This window comes from Oncorhynchus mykiss, unplaced genomic scaffold (assembly GCF_057628025.1).
Source record: "Oncorhynchus mykiss isolate SJ-2025 unplaced genomic scaffold, ASM5762802v1 scaffold93, whole genome shotgun sequence".
Taxonomy (NCBI): domain Eukaryota; kingdom Metazoa; phylum Chordata; class Actinopteri; order Salmoniformes; family Salmonidae; genus Oncorhynchus; species Oncorhynchus mykiss.
In genome coordinates this window covers 1,585,900-1,607,980 of record NW_028322092.1, presented here as the reverse complement: position 1 = coordinate 1,607,980, position 22,081 = coordinate 1,585,900, and the positions used below count along the sequence as shown (strand labels likewise).

Here is a 22,081-nt window from a genome sequence, read left to right as displayed (position 1 = left end):
GGTGGTAGGCCTGATCCCCGACAACGATGAGACAGCCTATAGGAGGAGGTCAGAGACATGGTGGTAGGCCTGATCCCCGACAACGATGAGACAGCATATAGAGAGGAGGTCAGAGACCTGGTGGTAGGGCCTGATCCCCGACAACGATGAGACAGCCTATAGGGAGGAGGTCAGAGACCTGGTGGTAGGGCCTGATCCCCGACAACGATGAGACAGCCTATAGGGAGGAGGTCAGAGACCTGGTGGTAGGCCTGATCCCCGACAACGATGAGACAGCCTATAGGGAGGAGGTCAGAGACCTGGTGGTAGGCCTGATCCCCGACAACGATGAGACAGCCTATAGGGAGGAGGTCAGAGACCTGGTGGTAGGCCTGATCACCGACAACGATGAGACAGCCTATAGGGAGGAGGTCAGAGACCTGGCTGTAGGGCCTGATCCCCGACAACGATGAGACAGCCTATAGGAGGAGGTCAGAGACCTGGTGGTAGGGCCTGATCCCCGACAATGATGAGACAGCCTATAGGGAGGAGGTCAGAGACCTGGTGGTAGGCCTGATCTTCGACAAAGATGAGACAACCTATAGGGAGGAGGTCAGAGACCTGGTGGTAGACCTGATCCCCGACAACGATGAGACAGCATATAGGGAGGTCAGAGACCTGGTGGTAGGCCTGATCCCCGACAACGATGAGACAGCCTATAGGGAGGAGGTCAGAGACCTGGCGGTAGGCCTGATCCCCGACAACGATGAGACAGCCTATAGGGAGGAGGTCAGAGACCTGGTGGTAGGCCTGATCCCCGACAACGATGAGACAGCCTATAGGGAGGAGGTCAGAGACCTGGTGGTAGGCCTGATCCCCGACAACGATGAGACAGCCTATAGGGAGGAGGTCAGAGACCTGGTGGTAGGCCTGATCCCCGACAACGATGAGACAGCCTATAGGGAGGAGGAGTTCAGAGACCTGGTGGTAGGTCCTGATCCCCAACAACGATGAGACAGCCTATAGGGAGGAGGTCAGAGACCTGGTGGTAGGGCCTGATCCCCGACAACGATGAGACAGCCTATAGGGAGGAGGTCAGAGACCTGGTGGTAGGGCCTGATCCCTGACAACGATGAGACAGCCTATAGGGAGGAGGTCAGAGACCTGGTGGTAGGGCCTGATCCCCGACAACGATGAGACAGCCTATAGGGAGGAGGTCAGAGACCTGGTGGTAGGTCCTGATCCCCGACAACGATGAGACAGCCTAAAGGGAGGAGGTCAGAGACCTGGTGGTAGGCCTGATCACCGACAACGATGAGACAGCCTATAGGAGGAGGTCAGAGACCTGGTGGTAGGCCTGATCCCCGACAACGATGAGACAGCCTATAGGGAGGAGGTAAGAGACCTGGTGTTAGGGCCTGATCCCCGACAACGATGAGACAGCCTATAGGGAGGAGGTCAGAGACCTGGTGGTAGGGCCTGATCCCCGACAACGATGAGACAGCATATAGGGAGGTCAGAGACCTGGTGGTAGGCCTGATCCCCGACAATGATGAGACAGCCTATAGGGAGGAGGTCAGAGACCTGGTGGTAGGCCTGATCCCCAACAACGATGAGACAGCCTATAGGGAGGAGGTCAGAGACCTGGTGGTAGGCCTGATCACCGACAACGATGAGACAGCCTATAGGGAGGAGGTCAGAGACCTGGTGGTAGGGCCTGATCACCGACAACGATGAGACAGCCTATAGGGAGGAGGTCAGAGACCTGGTGGTAGACCTGATCCCCGACAACGATGAGACAGCCTATAGGGAGGAGGTCAGAGACCTGGTGGTAGACCTGATCCCCGACAACGATGAGACAGCCTATAGGGAGGAGGTCAGAGACCTGGTGGTAGGCCTGATCCCCGACAACGATGAGACAGCCTATAGGGAGGAGGTCAGAGACCTGGTGGTAGGCCTGATCCCCGACAACGATGAGACAGCCTATAGGAGGAGGTCAGAGACATGGTGGTAGGCCTGATCCCCGACAACGATGAGACAGCATATAGAGAGGAGGTCAGAGACCTGGTGGTAGGGCCTGATCCCCGACAACGATGAGACAGCCTATAGGGAGGAGGTCAGAGACCTGGTGGTAGGGCCTGATCCCCGACAACGATGAGACAGCCTATAGGGAGGAGGTCAGAGACCTGGTGGTAGGCCTGATCCCCGACAACGATGAGACAGCCTATAGGGAGGAGGTCAGAGACCTGGTGGTAGGCCTGATCCCCGACAACGATGAGACAGCCTATAGGGAGGAGGTCAGAGACCTGGTGGTAGGCCTGATCACCGACAACGATGAGACAGCCTATAGGGAGGAGGTCAGAGACCTGGCTGTAGGGCCTGATCCCCGACAACGATGAGACAGCCTATAGGAGGAGGTCAGAGACCTGGTGGTAGGGCCTGATACCCGACAATGATGAGACAGCCTATAGGGAGGAGGTCAGAGACCTGGTGGTAGGCCTGATCTTCGACAAAGATGAGACAACCTATAGGGAGGAGGTCAGAGACCTGGTGGTAGACCTGATCCCCGACAACGATGAGACAGCATATAGGGAGGTCAGAGACCTGGTGGTAGGCCTGATCCCCGACAACGATGAGACAGCATATAGGGAGGAGGTCAGAGACCTGGTGGTAGGCCTGATCCCCGACAACGATGAGACAGCCTATAGGGAGGAGGTCAGAGACCTGGTGGTAGGCCTGATCCCCGACAACGATGAGACAGCCTATAGGGAGGAGGTCAGAGACCTGGTGGTAGGCCTGATCACCGACAACGATGAGACAGCCTATAGGGAGGAGGTCAGAGACCTGGTGGTAGGGCCTGATCACCGACAACGATGAGACAGCCTATAGGGAGGAGGTCAGAGACCTGGTGGTAGACCTGATCCCCGACAACGATGAGACAGCCTATAGGGAGGAGGTCAGAGACCTGGTGGTAGGCCTGATCCCCGACAACGATGAGACAGCCTATAGGGAGGAGGTCAGAGACCTGGTGGTAGGCCTGATCCCCGACAACGATGAGACAGCCTATAGGAGGAGGTCAGAGACCTGGTGGTAGGCCTGATCCCCGACAACGATGAGACAGCCTATAGAGAGGAGGTCAGAGACCTGGTGGTAGGGCCTGATCCCGACAACGATGAGACAGCCTATAGGGAGGAGGTCAGAGACCTGGTGGTAGGGCCTGATCCCCGACAACGATGAGACAGCCTATAGGGAGGAGGTCAGAGACCTGGTGGTAGGCCTGATCCCCGACAACGATGAGACAGCCTATAGGGAGGAGGTCAGAGACCTGGTGGTAGGCCTGATCCCCGACAACGATGAGACAGCCTATAGGGAGGAGGTCAGAGACCTGGTGGTAGGCCTGATCACCGACAACGATGAGACAGCCTATAGGGAGGAGGTCAGAGACCTGGCTGTAGGGCCTGATCCCCGACAACGATGAGACAGCCTATAGGAGGAGGTCAGAGACCTGGTGGTAGGGCCTGATCCCCGACAATGATGAGACAGCCTATAGGGAGGAGGTCAGAGACCTGGTGGTAGGCCTGATCTTCGACAAAGATGAGACAACCTATAGGGAGGAGGTCAGAGACCTGGTGGTAGACCTGATCCCCGACAACGATGAGACAGCCTATAGGGAGGAGGTCAGAGACCTGGTGGTAGGCCTGATCCCCGACAACGATGAGACAGCCTATAGGGAGGAGGTCAGAGACCTGGTGGTAGGCCTGATCCCCGACAACGATGAGACAGCCTATAGGGAGGAGGTCAGAGACCTGGTGGTAGACCTGATCCCCGACAACGATGAGACAGCCTATAGGGAGGAGGTCAGAGACCTGGTGGTAGGCCTGATCCCCAACAACGATGAGACAGCCTATAGGGAGGAGGTCAGAGACCTGGTGGTAGGCCTGATCCCCGACAACGATGAGACAGCCTATAGGGAGGAGGTCAGAGACCTGGTGGTAGGCCTGATCCCCGACAACGATGAGACAGCCTATAGGGAGCAGGTCAGAGACCTGGTGGTAGGCCTGATCCCCGACAACGATGAGACAGCCTATAGGGAGGAGGTCAGAGACCTGGTGGTAGGCCTGATCCCCGACAACGATGAGACAGCCTATAGGGAGGAGGTCAGAGACCTGGTGGTAGGGCCTGATCCCCGACAACGATGAGACAGCCTATAGGGAGGAGGTCAGAGACCTGGTGGTAGACCTGATCCCCGACAACTATGAGACAGCCTATAGGGAGGAGGTCAGAGACCTGGTGGTAGGCCTGATCCCCGACAACGATGAGACAGCCTATAGGGAGGAGGTCAGAGACCTGGTGGTAGACCTGATCCCCGACAATGATGAGACAGCCTATAGGGAGGAGGTCAGAGACCTGGTGGTAGGCCTGATCCCCGACAACGATGAGACAGCCTATAGGGAGGAGGTCAGAGACCTGGTGGTAGGCCTGATCCCCGACAACGATGAGACAGCCTATAGGGAGGAGGTCAGAGACCTGGTGGTAGACCTGATCCCCGACAACGATGAGACAGCCTATAGGGAGGAGGTCAGAGACCTGGTGGTAGACCTGATCCCCGACAACTATGAGACAGCCTATAGGGAGGAGGTCAGAGACCTGGTGGTAGGCCTGATCCCCGACAACGATGAGACAGCCTATAGGAGGAGGTCAGAGACCTGGTGGTAGGGCCTGATCCCCGACAACTATGAGACAGCCTATAGAGAGGAGGTCAGAGACCTGGTGTTACATCCTTTTTGGACATGTAATTTGTGTTTTGGAAGGGCTGCGGTCTCAATCCACCACATCCTCGTTCGTCAGCCTTCCTTCCGTACCTGTATGGGCTGCGGTCTCAATCCACCACATCCTCGTTCGTCAGCCTTCCTTCCGTACCTGTATGGGCTGCGGTCTCAATCCACCACATCCTCGTTCGTCAGCCTTCCTTCCGTACCTGTATGGGCTGCGGTCTCAATCCACCACATCCTCGTTCGTCAGCCTTCCTTCCGTACCTGTATGGGCTGCGGTCTCAATCCACCACATCCTCGTTCGTCAGCCTTCCTTCCGTACCTGTATGGGCTGCGGTCTCAATCCACCACATCCTCGTTCGTCAGCCTTCCTTCCGTACCTGTATGGGCTGCGGTCTCAATCCACCACATCCTCGTTCGTCAGCCTTCCTTCCGTACCTGTATGGGCTGCGGTCTCAATCCACCACATCCTCGTTCGTCAGCCTTCCTTCCGTACCTGTATGGGCTGCGGTCTCAATCCACCACATCCTCGTTCGTCAGCCTTCCTTCCGTACCTGTATGGGCTGCGGTCTCAATCCACCACATCCTCGTTCGTCAGCCTTCCTTCCGTACCTGTATGGGCTGCGGTCTCAATCCACCACATCCTCGTTCGTCAGCCTTCCTTCCGTACCTGTATGGGCTGCGGTCTCAATCCACCGCATCCTCGTTCGTCAGCCTTCCTTCCGTACCTGTATGGGCTGCGGTCTCAATTCACCGCATCCTCGTTCGTCAGCCTTCCTTCCGTACCTGTATGGGCTTCGGTCTCAATCCACCACATCCTCGTTCGTCAGCCTTCCTTCCGTACCTGCGGTGAAAACTGGCAGAGCTACAAGGCTATTTGTCCGACCAGGAGACATCACGGGAAATGTCTGTAACGTCTGAAAGGTCTCCCCTACAGACTAATGTGGCCCTCCTATAGAAAGGGGAGACTCTCACTAACACCTCTGTAACGTTAGAAAGGTCTCCCCTACAGACTAATGTGGCCCTCCTATAGAAAGGGGAGACTCTCACTAACACCTCTGTAACGTTAGAAAGGTCTCCCTTACAGACTAATGTGGCCCTCCTATAGAAAGGGGAGACTCTCACTAACACCTCTGTAACGTTAGAAAGGTCTCCCCTACAGACTAATGTGACCCTCCTATAGAAAGGGGAGACTCTCACAAACACCTCTGTAACGTTAGAAAGGTCTCCCGTACAGACTAATGTGGCCCTCCTATAGAAAGGGGAGACTCTCACTAACACCTCTGTAACGTTAGAAAGGTCTCCCCTACAGACTAATGTGGCCCTCCTATAGAAAGGGGAGACTCTCACGAACACCTCTGTAACGTCTGAAAGGTCTCCCCTACAGACTAATGTGGCCCTCCTATAGAAAGGGGAGACTCTCACGAACACGTCTGAAAGGTCTCCCCTACAGACTAATGTGGCCCTCCTATAGAAAGGGGAGACTCTCACGAACACCTCTGTAACGTCTGAAAGGTCTCCCCTACAGACTAATGTGGCCCTCCTATAGAAAGGGGAGACTCTCACTAACACCTCTGTAACGTTAGAAAGGTCTCCCCTACAGACTAATGTGGTCCTCCTATAGAAAGGGGAGACTCTCACTAACACCTCTGTAACGTTAGAAAGGTCTCCCTTACAGACTAATGTGGCCCTCCTATAGAAAGGGGAGACTCTCACTAACACCTCTGTAACGTTAGAAAGGTCTCCCCTACAGACTAACGTGACCCTCCTATAGAAAGGGGAGACTCTCACGAACACCTCTGTAACGTTAGAAAGGTCTCCCGTACAGACTAATGTGGCCCTCCTATAGAAAGGGGAGACTCTCACTAACACCTCTGTAACGTTAGAAAGGTCTCCCCTACAGACTAATGTGGCCCTCCTATAGAAAGGGGAGACTCTCACGAACACCTCTGTAACGTCTGAAAGGTCTCCCCTACAGACTAATGTGGCCCTCCTATAGAAAGGGGAGACTCTCACTAACACGTTAGAAAGGTCTCCCCTACAGACTAATGTGGCCCTCCTATAGAAAGGGGAGACTCTCACGAACACGTCTGAAAGGTCTCCCCTACAGACTAATGTGGCCCTCCTATAGAAAGGGGAGACTCTCACGAACACCTCTGTAATGTTAGAAAGGTCTCCCCTACAGACTAATGTGACCCTCCTATAGAAAGGGGAGACTCTCACGAACACGTCTGTAACGTTAGAAAGGTCTCCCTTACAGACTAATGTGGCCCTCCTATAGAAAGGTTAGACTCTCACGAACACGATGGGTGTTCTCATCTGAAGGTAACCTGGTAACCGTTAAAAATTAAAAACCTAAAGGTAACCTTTAAAAATTAAAAACCTAAAGGTAACCTAGTTTTATGCACCCCAAAAGAGGTTCAAATGTAGAAAAAATATATAGTTCCGGATCTTTCTTATATCTCATAGACAGAGGACACCTCAAAACCTTATTCCTTAAGATAGCCCAGAGAAATATTGACTATAGCAGTAAAGGCCAAATGTAGTATTTTATTAAATAATTTAATTCTATTTGTTTTTTGATACCTACAGGGGTAATAGAATTCTAAATGAAATAACTCAATGATCCATGGTATGACCCTCTTAAAACAATTCCATATGACCATCTTATTAAAACAATTCCATATGACCATCTTATTAAAACAATTCCACATGTCCGCTTAGTAGAACCTGCTGAAGACTCACATGCTGGTCTGTGATTCATTAAACTAGATCGGCAGTTTCATGTCTCTATACTGTATTTCAGTTTCCTTCTCCAAGCCTCTAGAACACAGAGTCAGTCATTCAGTCGATCAGTCTCCACATTGAGACACCACCATTAACAACAACCTTAGGGAGGAGACCGACCAGGAAAAGTTTAAGAGATATTTATTTTTTTAGATATGCATTTTACACACATTGTAAAAGGAAATTAGCAAACTAATATACAGATACCTTTAAATGCCATTCTAGCCTGGTCCCAGATCTGTGTGTGTCCTCTGTCCATCTCCTTTGGTCATTACCACATCAAACACAGATCTGGGGACAGGATAATGTCATTCTGCACAAATTAGAAAATCTAACTGGCACTAGTGTTTAAAGTATAGGAAAGGAAATGGACAGGGCAGAGAATTAAACCAACAGGAAATGGACAGGGCAGAGAATTAAACCAACAGGAAATGGTCAGGGCAGAGAATTAAACCAACAGGAAATGGTCAGGGCAGAGAATTAAACCAACAGGAAATGGACAGTGCAGAGAATTAAACCAACAGGAAATGGACAGGACAGAGAATTAAACCAACAGGAAATGGACAGTGCAGAGAATTAAACCAACAGGAAATGGACAGTGCAGAGAATGAATCAGGGAATAAACACAGACAACGTGTGTGAGGGGAGGAGAGGCAGCAGCATTTAAATCAGTCCAGAGATGTCATCATTCAACCACATGTCTTCACAGACCGGCAGGAGACACGGAACAGACGCCATGCGGCCCTGATGGCACACTACTCTCTAGATAGTACACTACCTGTGCACTGTGTCGGGGAATAGACTGTCATTTGAGACACAGACAGGAATAGGGGTCAACTGATGATATCCCCGTACATACACTCTGAGCATTGCAGTACATTTATGTAACCAGTCTGGTTAACAGCAGGAGACTCTGGCCTCCTGTTATTTGCGTAGCATTTGTAAAGCGTATTAGACAACAACAACAAACAAGCAGCCTGTATATATTCCTGTGTTTATTTTGACATGTTTAACCACATGGTGTAGACATGCTGCACCAGGTGGAGGAGTCTGGGGGATGACAAAACAGACGTCGTCAAGGGTTACCAGGAACAAGAGTTCTCAAGAGCCTGAGTGCTGTCTTTGGTAGGCAATTGAACAAGACGTGTAAAGTCTACCACAGTATTATGAAGCCCTACTCGTCTAGTATCTCTCCTGGCATGGTCAAGAGAGACCATCTGACATCTGTTGTTTTAGCTTTTTAAAGTCTAGAAGGAGGTGGAGAGATGCAGACGATTAGAAAGAGGAAAAACAGCTTTTCCTTTTCAAAAAGGCACAATGAGTAATAACCAACGTATATAAACCCTGGATTGTTGATGTTATGTGTTGGCCATTGAGATGCTTTGAAGCCACCGGTTGGCCATATTGGCTCTCCCCAGTAGGGGATGGATTACTGATGTTATGTATTGGCCATTGAGATGCTTTGAAGCCACCGGTCGGCCATATTGGCTCTCCCCAGTAGGGGATGGATTACTGATGTTATGTGTTGGCCATTGAGATGCTTTGAAGCCACCGGTCGGCCATATTGGCTCTCCCCAGTAGGGTATGGATTACTGATGTTATGTGTTGGCCATTGAGATGCTTTGAAGCCACCGGTCGGCCATATTGGCTCTCCCCAGTAGGGGATGGATTACTGATGTTATGTGTTGGCCATTGAGATGCTTTGAAGCCACCGGTCGGCCATATTGGCTCTCCCCAGTAGGGGATGGATTACTGATGTTATGTGTTGGCCATTGAGATGCTTTGAAGCCACCGGTCGGCCATATTGGCTCTCCCCAGTAGGGGATGGATTACTGATGTTATGTGTTGGCCATTGAGATGCTTTGAAGCCACCGGTCGGCCATATTGGCTCTCCCCAGTAGGGGATGGATTACTGATGTTATGTGTTGGCCATTGAGATGCTTTGAAGCCACCGGTCGGCCATATTGGCTCTCCCCAGTAGGGGATGGATTACTGATGTTGTTATGTGTTGGCCATTGAGATACTTTGAAGCCACCGGTCGGCCATATTGGCTCTCCCCAGTAGGGGATGGATTACTGATGTTATGTATTGGCCATTGAGATGCTTTGAAGCCATCGGTCGGCCATATTGGCTCTCCCCAGTAGGGGATGGATTACTGATGTTATGTATTGGCCATTGAGATGCTTTGAAGCCACCGGTCGGCCATATTGGCTCTCCCCAGTAGGGGATGGATTACTGATGTTGTTATGTGTTGGCCATTGAGATACTTTGAAGCCACCGGTCGGCCATATTGGCTCTCTCCATTAGGAGCAGGCCTCCATAGGAATGAATGGAATTCTACAGTGTTTCAATCAAATGTTTTTGTTTTGTTTTAGTGGGGACAGTAACATGAATCTAAAAAGGAAAATGTTATATATTATCTTATTTGTACGTTTAAGCTCACATTATATAATGTAAAAGTATGAAGGTGTCTGTAATGGAATACATGTTGTTAAAACCAATTAATAAATACATTTCTTTAGCTTCCAAAACATTTTTTTTACAATGGAGGGGGGAGAGCCAAGATGGAGGCATGGTGGCTTCAACACAGCGCCCCCTGTCAGTCATCTAGTGTATATATAAACCATTGGTTATAACAGATATGAAAGTTATCTTATTATGTGAGGTGAAAGCATCTTCAGCCTGAAAAAAAAAAAAAAAAAGCACAATTTTATTTTACTGACGGTTGAAAAATATTTGTTAAACAATTTCAAGGAAGTGACTCTCTCATTGGTGGGTTGTGGCTATTATAATTAACCCTCAGCGTGATTCATCCATCTTCGGGATGTTTAAACCATGGCCTTCCAGAGACCCAGCTCTACTTCTACCTAGCAACAGTACTCTGCTCCAGTACTCTGTCCCTCTCAGCTAGCCGTAGATAGAATGGTTTGTCCCTCTCAGCTAGCCGTAGATAAACTACTACCAGGCTTTTAAATTCCTTCCAGCGGACTAGTATCGAATTATAATAAGTACAAATCATCACTTAACAGAAGTGGCTTAATTATAAACTCATTTTAAAACTGAAGAGAACACGAAGGATAGTATTGCCTGGTTCATATTAAAGTTCAACTTGGCGTTTTGAGAGCTTGAAGGTTCCTGAACGTTGCGTCCTGATCCCCAGCTTGACTGACAGTCCGCCCGGGGGTCAGTGACGGGTCTCTTTCACTCCTGCTTGTGAGGAGGGACAGCAGCCAGTCGGAACACTGCAATAGGGGTCACATGACAGGAAACAACAGCCTTCACCTTGCTGTTATTAAAACAAGTCCTACTGACTGAGCTGAGGTTTTTGCACACTTCTGGACGACAGAAATGTCCATTCAAAGCTTTTGTCTTCTGGGGAAGAAAGAAAAACAATTATTCTGTGAAACCAAAAACTGGTGTTTTTAGGTCAGATGTCAGTCTGAATACAGGAGGTCTGGAACAGGCTGGAGGGACGGGCCTGCAGGTTGTTGTTGTTCTCCTGCAGCAGCTGTCCAACGGGAAGGGCTCCTCCTGTAATACAGTCACAATCTGCCTTCGTAGGACACACCTGGTTGATGTTTTCCTCTGCTATCAGACACCTCGGGGAGACGGACACCTCGGGACAGGGTGAGGAGACCGGGGAGTGAGGCTGGGAGAGGACACCTCGGGGTGAGGGTAACGCCTCCAGCCGGTCTCCCTCTACTTCAGGCAGAGGGCTGACTGTGGCGAAGCGGCTGTGGTAGTCAGACGAGGATCCGTGGCCGCAGGACGTCTTCGTGATCTCCAGGGCAGAGCCGCCGCTGAACTCTGACAAGTGGGAGGAGTCCGAGTCGGCTACGGAGGGCAGAGAGCCGCTGAGGGAGGGAGAGTCAAACTCTGAGGAGTTGGTGCTCTGCTGCTCAAGGAGACGAGCGTCCATATCCTCCCTCGTCTCCTGGATCTTACAGCCTCCTCCCTTCTTCAGCTTGCTTTTACTCTTCTTCCCCGAGGAAGAGGAGGAGGACTTGGCGGTGCCATCCTGGCCCTCTGAGGGGCATCCAGAGTGGCAGGACCAGCCACAGCGCCCAGCGTCTCTCCCATCATCCATAGCGTGGTCGTGTAGTTGACCAGCGGACTTACCCGGCTCTATGTCCACCTGCACCTCCATACTGGTCCCGTCTCTACACAAAACACCACCAGACAGAAAGGAAGAGGCAAGTTGAACACAGGTCTACAGGAGGGAGACAAGTCCTCTGTGGAGATGTCATTGAAATGTTAATGTTTCTAAATGACACGGCCCTGACCTGTAGTTGAGAAGGGATCCAGCCATTGCTTTGGTGCTAGCGTTGTCACTGATGGTCCCCAAGCTGAAGGTGGCCGACTCTCCACTCAGACTACACCTCTCCTTCTGAACATCAGCCTGGACCTCCAACCTGGAGCAGGGGACACGGGGGGACAGAAGAGGAGAGAGGACAGGGGGGAGGGGGAGGAGAGAGGACAGGACCGGGGGAGGAGAGAGGACAGGACCGGGGGAGGAGAGAGGACAGGGGGGAGGGGGAGGAGAGAGGACAGGACCGGGGGAGGAGAGAGGACAGGACCGGGGGAGGAGATCAGACCGTAGTTTATTTTTCCAGTCACAATACAAGGTGCATACAGCCAGATGGACCTACAGCCACCTGACAGTAAGGTTGGTATCCTGTCCAGTCTCTCATTAGCCGACCCCAACGCTGACCCGTTGAGGTAGCCGACCCCAACGCTGACCCGTTGAGGTAGCCGACCAACACTGTCCCGTTGAGGTAGCCGACCCCAACGCTGTCCCGTTGAGGTAGCCGACCAACACTGTCCCGTTGAGGTAGCCGACCCCAACACTGTCCCGTTGAGGAAGCCGACCAACACTGTCCCGTTGAGGTAGCCGACCCCAACACTGTCCCGTTGAGGTAGCCGACCCCAACACTGACCCGTTGAGGAAGCCGACCCCAACACTGTCCCGTTGAGGAAGCCGACCCCAACACTGTCCCGTTGAGGAAGCCGACCCCAACACTGTCCCGTTGAGGTAGCCGACCAACACTGTCCCGTTGAGGTAGCCGACCCCAACACTGTCCCGTTGAGGAAGCCGACCAACACTGTCCCGTTGAGGTAGCCGACCCCAACACTGTCCCGTTGAGGAAGCCGACCAACACTGTCCCGTTGAGGTAGCCGACCCCAACACTGTCCCGTTGAGGTAGCCGACCCCAACACTGACCCGTTGAGGAAGCCGACCCCAACACTGTCCCGTTGAGGAAGCCGACCCCAACACTGTCCCGTTGAGGAAGCCGACCCCAACACTGTCCCGTTGAGGTAGCCGACCAACACTGTCCCGTTGAGGTAGCCGACCCCAACACTGTCCCGTTGAGGTAGCCGACCCCAACACTGACCCGTTGAGGTAGCCGACCCCAACACTGACCCGTTGAGGTAGCCGACCCCAACACTGACCCGTTGAGGAAGCCGACCCCAACACTGACCCGTTGAGGTAGCCGACCCCAACACTGACCCGTTGAGGTAGCCGACCCCAACACTGACCCGTTGAGGAAGCCGACCCCAACACTGACCCAACACTGGTAGTTGATCGGGTCTTGGAATTCCCTCCAAGCCAACCTAAAGCACCAGGACCGGGGGTCACTAGGAGTTCAAACCACCTACAGATGAACAGGTTGTTGAGATGTAGTTGTTTCTGGTTGTCACCTGATGTCACTAGTCCGCGTTGCCATGGTAAGAAAGCGTGATGCGTACTTGGTCTTTCTGATCCTGATGGCAGGTAGCCGAGCGGTTTGAGACAGAGGTCACTGGTTCAAATTACCAAGGCAACAAAGTGAAGAATATGTCCATGTGCCCTTGAGCAAGGCATGTAACCCTACAACACATTACACTGGACCTATCATACTGCTGGGACTGACCCTGTACAACAACACATTACACTGGACCTATCATACTGCTGGGACTGACCCTGTACAACAACACATTACACTGGACCTACCATACTGCTGGGACTGACCCTGTACAACAACACATTACACTGGACCTATCATACTGCTGGGGCTGACCCTGTACAACAACACATTACACTGGACCTATCATACTGCTGGGACTGACCCTGTACAACAACACATTACACTGGACCTATCATACTGCTGGGACTGACCCTGTACAACAACACATTACACTGGACCTATCATACCACTGGGGCTGACCCTGTACAACAACACATTACACTGGACCTATCATACTGCTGGGACTGACCCTGTACAACAACACATTACACTGGACCTATCATACTGCTGGGACTGGCCCTGTACAACAACACATTACACTGGACCTATCATACTGCTGGGACTGACCCTGTACAACAACACATTACACTGGACCTATCATACTGCTGGGACTGACCCTGTACAACAACACATTACACTGGACCTATCATACCACTGGGGCTGACCCTGTACAACAACACCTATCACACTACTGACCCTGTAAAACAACACCTATCATACTACTATGACTGACCCTGTAAAACAACACCTGTCATACTACTGGGGCTGACCCTGTACAACAACACATTACACTGGACCTATCATACTGCTGGGACTGACCCTGTACAACAACACATTACACTGGACCTATCATACTGCTGGGACTGACCCTGTACTACAACACATTACACTGGACCTATCATACTGCTGGGACTGACCCTGTACAACAACACATTACACTGGACCTATCATACTGCTGGGACTGACCCTGTACAACAACACATTACACTGGACCTATCATACTGCTGGGACTGACCCTGTACAACAACACATTACACTGGACCTACCATACTGCTGGGACTGACCCTGTACAACAACACATTACACTGGACCTACCATACTGCTGGGACTGACCCTGTACAACAACACATTACACTGGACCTACCATACCACTGGGGCTGACCCTGTACAACAACACATTACACTGGACCTATCATACCGCTGGGACTGACCCTGTACAACAACACATTACACTGGACCTATCATACTGCTGGGACTGACCCTGTACAACAACACATTACACTGGACCTATCATACCGCTGGGGCTGACCCTGTACAACAACACATTACACTGGACCTACCATACTGCTGGGACTGACCCTGTACAACAACACATTACACTGGACCTATCATACTGCTGGGACTGACCCTGTACAACAACACATTACACTGGACCTATCATACTGCTGGGGCTGACCCTGTACAACAACACATTACACTGGACCTATCATACTGCTGGGGCTGACCCTGTACAACAACACATTACACTGGACCTATCATACTGCTGGGACTGACCCTGTACAACAACACATTACACTGGACCTACCATACTGCTGGGACTGACCCTGTACAACAACACATTACACTGGACCTATCATACTGCTGGGGCTGACCCTGTACAACAACACATTACACTGGACCTATCATACTGCTGGGACTGACCCTGTACAACAACACATTACACTGGACCTACCATACTGCTGGGACTGACCCTGTACAACAACACATTACACTGGACCTATCATACTGCTGGGACTGACCCTGTACAACAACACATTACACTGGACCTATCATACTGCTGGGACTGACCCTGTACAACAACACATTACACTGGACCTACCATACTGCTGGGACTGACCCTGTACAACAACACATTACACTGGACCTATCATACTGCTGGGACTGACCCTGTACAACAACACATTACACTGGACCTACCATACTGCTGGGACTGACCCTGTACAACAACACATTACACTGGACCTATCATACTGCTGGGACTGACCCTGTACAACAACACCTATCACACTACTGACCCTGTAAAACAACACCTATCACACTACTGACCCTGTAAAACAACACCTGTCACACTACTGACCCTGTAAAACAACACCTGTCACACTACTGACCCTGTAAAACAACACCTATCACACTACTGACCCTGTAAAACAACACCTGTCACACTACTGACCCTGTAAAACAACACCTGTCACACTACTGACCCTGTAAAACAACACCTATCACACTACTGACCCTGTAAAACAACACCTGTCACACTACTGACCCTGTAAAACAACACCTGTCACACTACTGACCCTGTAAAACAACACCTGTCACACTACTGACCCTGTAAAACAACACCTATCACACTACTGACCCTGTAAAACAACACCTATCACACTACTGACCCTGTAAAACAACACCTATCACACTACTGACCCTGTAAAACAACACCTATCACACTACTGACCCATCTTGGTTCAAATCTCTCTTGAAAAAAAAAAAAATCTGTTTTTATCTCAACGAGACTAACCTGGTTGAATAGAGGTTAAATCCAATCCAAAAGTACTGACCTGTTCAGGTAGTTGACCATGGCGCTGCCAGACAGAGATCCGGTGATGCTGGCCCCAGCCAGGGCCATGGTGGAGGCGTTCTCACTCAGGTTGTCCCTCATGGCGCCCATCCGGTCCACGTGGCTCCCGCTGGCACTCAGACTGCCCGTCATGCCCCCCACGCTACCTTCTCCGATGCTGGGGTTGTTCCTGGTGTCCGCCACAGAGGTCGTGTCTGAGGAGACAGGGGAGAGAGCAGGAGTTCATCAGAACCGCTCTATAAACTAAAAGACAAGGTCTTTCTCCTGTTGGTTCTCTCCCCTCTACGGCCTCGTCTTTTCTTGAAGGCCTGTAGTCAAACCTCACCTTTTGAACATTCTCCTCCTCTAGGAGGGTCAGAGGTCATCAGAGTCCAGTCACAATGAGTCAGCTAACGCAACTCATTCAGACTAAACACGAGGTTACTCACTCTGTGTGTGTGTGTGTGTGTCTCTGTGTGTGTGTGTGTGTGTGTGTGTGTGGAGAGACGTACCAGTAGCTTGCGCCCCACTCCCTGCGGTCATCTGGTTCTCGTCATCGAACTCGATGCGGACTCCTTTCCCATTACCAGTGGAGACGCCACAGCCCCCGCTGCGACACAGAGAGATGGGCACCACACCGTACACGTACGCCAGCATGATGGGCACGCCGATGCCTGGACACACAGAGAGAGAGACAGTTAACCACCTCACACCCTGGGGAGGGACACCAGACAACCAGCAGAGACCACTGTGTCTCCTAAGAGCAGTCGGTCACTACTAGCTCATCTAAACAACCAGAGACCACTGTGTCTCCTAAGAGCAGTCGGTCACTACTAGCTCATCTAAACAACCAGAGACCACTGTGTCTCCTAAGAGCAGTCGGTCACTACTAGCTCATCTAAACAACCAGGGACCACTGTGTCTCCTAAGAGCAGTCGGTCACTACTAGCTCATCTAAACAACCAGAGACCCCTGTGTCTCCTAAGAGCAGTCGGTCACTACTAGCTCATCTAAACAACCAGAGACCCCTGTGTCTCCTAAGAGCAGTCGGTCACTACTAGCTCATCTAAACAACCAGAGACCACTGTGTCTCCTAAGAGCAGTCGGTCACTACTAGCTCATCTAAACAACCAGAGACCCCTGTGTCTCCTAAGAGCAGTCGGTCACTACTAGCTCATCTAAACAACCAGAGACCCCTGTGTCTCCTAAGAGCAGTCGGTCACTACTAGCTCATCTAAACAACCAGAGACCACTGTGTCTCCTAAGAGCAGTCAGTCACTACTAGCTCATCTAAACAACCAGAGACCCCTGTGTCTCCTAAGAGCAGTCGGTCACTACTAGCTCATCTAAACAACCAGAGACCACTGTGTCTCCTAAGAGCAGTCGGTCACTACTAGCTCATCTAAACAACCAGGGACCACTGTGTCTCCTAAGAGCAGTCGGTCACTACTAGCTCATCTAAACAACCAGAGACCCCTGTGTCTCCTAAGAGCAGTCGGTCACTACTAGCTCATCTAAACAACCAGAGACCCCTGTGTCTCCTAAGAGCAGTCGGTCACTACTAGCTCATCTAAACAACCAGAGACCCCTGTGTCTCCTAAGAGCAGTCGGTCACTACTAGCTCATCTAAACAACCAGAGACCCCTGTGTCTCCTAAGAGCAGTCGGTCACTACTAGCTCATCTAAACAACCAGAGACCCCTGTGTCTCCTAAGAGCAGTCGGTCACTACTAGCTCATCTAAACAACCAGAGATCCCTGTGTTAGCAGGCCCCGGGGGGGAGACAGGCCCCGGGGGGGAGACAGGCCCCGGGGGTTGACTTTAATAAAATCCAAAGTGCATGACAGGGGACATGACAGACAGAGTACAGTATACTGACCACAGGGGACATGATGACAGACAGAGTACAGTATACTGACCACAGGGGACATGATGACAGACAGAGTACAGTATACTGACCACAGGGGACATGATGACAGACAGAGTACAGTATACTGACCACAGGGGACATGATGACAGACAGAATACAGTATACTGACCGACAGAGACGGCTGCCACCACAGGAGACATGATGACAGACAGAGTGACTCCTCCTACTATCACCAGGTTCCTCCTGTGAGGAGAGATGTCCTTCCCCTCATAGCGGTTATAGATCTAACAGACAGACAGACGGGTTAGAGGTCAGAGGTTATAGGTCAGACAGAGTGACTCCTCCTGCTATCACCAGGTTCCTCCTGTGAGGAGAGATGTCCTTCCCCTCATAGCGGTTATAGATCTAACAGACATACAGGGGTTAAAGGTCAGGGGTTATAGATCTGACAGGCAGACGGGTCAGAGGTTATAGTCCAGACAGACGGACATACAGGGGTTATAGATCAGACAGACTGGGTTAGAGGTCAGAGGTTATAGATCTGACAGACAGATGGAGGTTACAGGTCAGGGGTCATGGATCTGATAGATGGAGGTTAAAGATCAGGGGTCATGGATCTGACAGATGGGGGTTTACAGGTCAGAGGTCATGGATCTGACAGATGGGGGTTAGAGGTCAGGGGTCATGGATCTGACAGATGGGGGTTAGAGGTCAGGGGTCATGGATTTGACAGATGGGGTTAGAGGTCAGGGGTCATGGATCTGACAGATGGGGGTTAGAGGTCAGGGGTCATGGATCTGACAGATGGGGGTTACAGGTCAGGGGTCAAAGATCTGACAGACAGGGTTAGGTCAGGGGTCACCGTACTGTGAGGAGAACCATGACTCTCGACTTACTGAAAACACATCATACGAGTGATGCAGTGGTTCCATCTATTGGCTAACGGTATTATGCTGTGTTCATATAAAACAACGGTATTATTCTGTCTGTGTTCATATAAAACAACTGTATTATTCTGTCTGTGTTCATATAAAACAACTGTATTATTCTGTCTGTGTTCATATAAAACAACTGTAGTATTCTGTCTGTGTTCATATAAAACAACGGTATTATTCTGTCTGTGTTCATATAAAACAACTGTATTATTCTGTCTGTGTTCATATAAAACAACTATTATTCTGTGTTCATATAAAACAACTGTATTATTCTGTGTTCATATAAAACAACTGTATTATTCTGTGTTCATATAAAACAACTGTATTATTCTGTCTGTGTTCATATAAAACAACGGTATTATTCTGTCTGTGTTCATATAAAACAACTATTATTCTGTGTTCATATAAAACAACTGTATTATTCTGTGTTCATATAAAACAACTGTATTATTCTGTCTGTGTTCATATAAAACAACGGTATTATTCTGTCTGTGTTCATATAAAACAACTATTATTCTGTGTTCATATAAAACAACTGTATTATTCTGTCTGTGTTCATATAAAACAACTGTATTATTCTGTCTGTGTTCATATAAAACAACTGTATTATTCTGTCTGTGTTCATATAAAACAACTGTATTATTCTGTCTGTGTTCATATAAAACAACTGTATTATTCTGTCTGTGTTCATATAAAACAACTGTATTATTCTGTCTGTGTTCATATAAAACAACTGTATTATTCTGTCTGTGTTCATATAAAACAACTGTATTATTCTGTCTGTGTTCATATAAAACAACTGTATTATTCTGTCTGTGTTCATATAAAACAACTGTATTATTCTGTCTGTGTTCATATAAAACAACTGTATTATTCTGTGTTCATATAAAACAACTGTATTATTCTGTCTGTGTTCATATAAAACAACTGTATTATTCTGTGTTCATATAAAACAACTGTATTATTCTGTGTTCATATAAAACAACTATTATTCTGTCTGTGTTCATATAAAACAACTGTATTATTCTGTGTTCATATAAAACAACTAACTGTATTATTCTGTGTTCATATAAAACAACTGTATTATTCTGTGTTCATATAAAACAACTGTATTATTCTGTGTTCATATAAAACAACTGTATTATTCTGTGTTCATATAAAACAACTGTATTATTCTGTGTTCATATAAAACAACTAACTGTATTATTCTGTGTTCATATAAAACAAGCCTGTGTAATCATTGACTCGTACACAGTAGTTGTTGGAAACAACGCTGTAGGTTAAGTTCTCCAGTACATTCCTCCATCTTTAGTCCACGAGCTGATTATCATCTTTCTGGTTGTACAGACGACTAGACTTCCACCTGATCATCCCGTTTACAGCACAGACCCATTACTGATGAACGGCTTCTCTGTTGTCTGGTCATCTATCTGTCAACACGACGGCTGATGTCATCTGATGACCTCAGTCTGCCGTGTGTTTAGGGTCAGCTCACCTTCCTCCCCACGTACACAGGGATGCCTATGATCATGGCGGGGACGGCGATGCCAGCGATCAGAGCGATGCCCACCGGAGCGCCCACCAGCGTGCCCAGCTGCCACAGAATCTTCTTCTTCCTGCTCCACGGCTTCCTGCCCCAGAAGGTACATCCTGACGGGCTGGGGAGGACGGAGAGAGATGATTACAACCCAACCCTGACAGGCTGACCAGGGGACAGAGATGATTACAACCCAACCCTGACAGGCTGACCAGGGGACAGAGATAACAACCAAACCTGACAGGCTGACCAGGGGACAGAGATGATTACAACCCAACCCTGACAGGCTGACCAGGGGACAGAGATGATAACAACCAAACCTGACAGGCTGACCAGGGGACAGAGATGATAACAGGCTGACCAGGGGACAGAGATGATAACAGGCTGACCAGGGGACAGAGATGATTACAACCCAACCCTGACAGGCTGACCAGGGGACAGAGATGATAACAACCAAACCTGACAGGCTGACCAGGGGACAGAGATGATAACAGGCTGACCAGGGGACAGAGATGATAACAGGCTGACCAGGGGACAGAGATGATAACAACCCAACCCTGACAGGCTGACCAGGGGACAGAGATGATAACAACCCAACCCTGACAGGCTGACCAGGGGACAGAGATGATAACAACCCAACCCTGACAGGCTGACCAGGGGACAGAGATGATAACAACCCAACCCTGACAGGCTGACCAGAGGACAGAGATGATAACAACCCAACCCTGACAGGCTGGGGAGGGGACAGAGATGATAACAACCCAACCATGACAGGCTGACCAGGGGACAGAGATGATTACAACCCAACCGAGATGATTACAACCCAACCGAGATGATTACAACCCAACCCTGACAGGCTGGGGAGGGGACAAAGATGATTTACAACCCAACCCTGACAGGCTGGGGAGGGGACAGAGATGATTACAACCCAACCCTGACAGGCTGACCAGGGGACAGAGATGATTAAAACCCAACCCTGACAGGCTGACCAGAGGACAGAGATGATAACAACCCAACCCTGACAGGCTGACCAGGGGACAGAGATGATAACAACCCAACCCTGACAGGCTGACCAGGGGACAGAGATGATAACAACCCAACTATGACAGGCTGACCAGGGGACAGTCTAGGGCATATAGTCTAGCAGAACTCTGGCTATTCAGAGGCAGAACCCTGTGGTTCCTGTATAGATAGTGATGTATGACTCCCTGAGTGTTGACAGACTCCTCACCCCTCTGCCTCTCACCTCAGGTAGTGCAGGTCAGAGATCTCCTTCATGCAGAGCCAGCAGAACTCACAGCCACAGACGGCGCAGGTCATGTGGTTACAACTGCCGTCGTTCATCTTGATGATGTAAGCAGCGCAGCGCGGACAGGGCTTGATGTCATCGGCTGGGGATGAAGGAATAGAAACGCAGTGTTTGTTGTTAAAACAGAAACAGTAGACCACACCTCCCCCTTAAATCCCAGACAGCACATACACCCTCTTCTTCATCTAGAACATTCCCGACCTACCTACTTCTATTGCCAGAGGCAGTATTCCGGGTTCTCATCTGGCCACACAAGGAGCTCGGTGGGAAAGGAGGGGAAGGGAAAGACTATGCAATCTATTTTTAGGAGAAGGCTGTAACGTAACAAAATGTGAAAAACGTCAAGGGGTCTGAATACTTTCTGAATGAATGTATCCCAGTTGAAAACCTTTTGTTGGTTCTTCTCTGACATAGAAGACGGTTCCATAAAACCTAAATATAACATAATATAAAACCAAATAATTTCACCAGCGTCTTATTTCACAGGGCTTCATTC

At 49.9% G+C, this 22,081-nt stretch overlaps 1 protein-coding gene across 3 annotated transcripts in view; it reads right to left on the bottom strand.

Moving 5' to 3' along the window:
• Window positions 1–7,662: 7,662 nt before the first annotated feature.
• The window catches only part of LOC149970159 (E3 ubiquitin-protein ligase RNF19A-like), a 71,097-nt gene continuing 56,678 nt past the window's right edge, over window positions 7,663–22,081 (bottom strand). For 2 of the 3 annotated variants that reach the window (XM_090228629.1, XM_090228630.1), the window contains exons 4-10: window positions 21,523–21,667; window positions 20,235–20,397; window positions 17,974–18,088; window positions 16,448–16,609; window positions 15,937–16,150; window positions 11,822–11,950; window positions 7,663–11,698 (exon numbers count right to left, since the gene is read on the bottom strand). In XM_090228629.1, the coding sequence (XP_090084755.1) occupies window positions 10,966–11,698; window positions 11,822–11,950; window positions 15,937–16,150; window positions 16,448–16,609; window positions 17,974–18,088; window positions 20,235–20,397; window positions 21,523–21,667 (1,661 nt within the window). In that variant the 3' untranslated portion in view covers window positions 7,663–10,965. The remainder of the gene's footprint in view (window positions 11,699–11,821; window positions 11,951–15,936; window positions 16,151–16,447; window positions 16,610–17,973; window positions 18,089–20,234; window positions 20,398–21,522; window positions 21,668–22,081) is intronic. The other variant, XM_090228631.1, reaches the window with a different exon arrangement.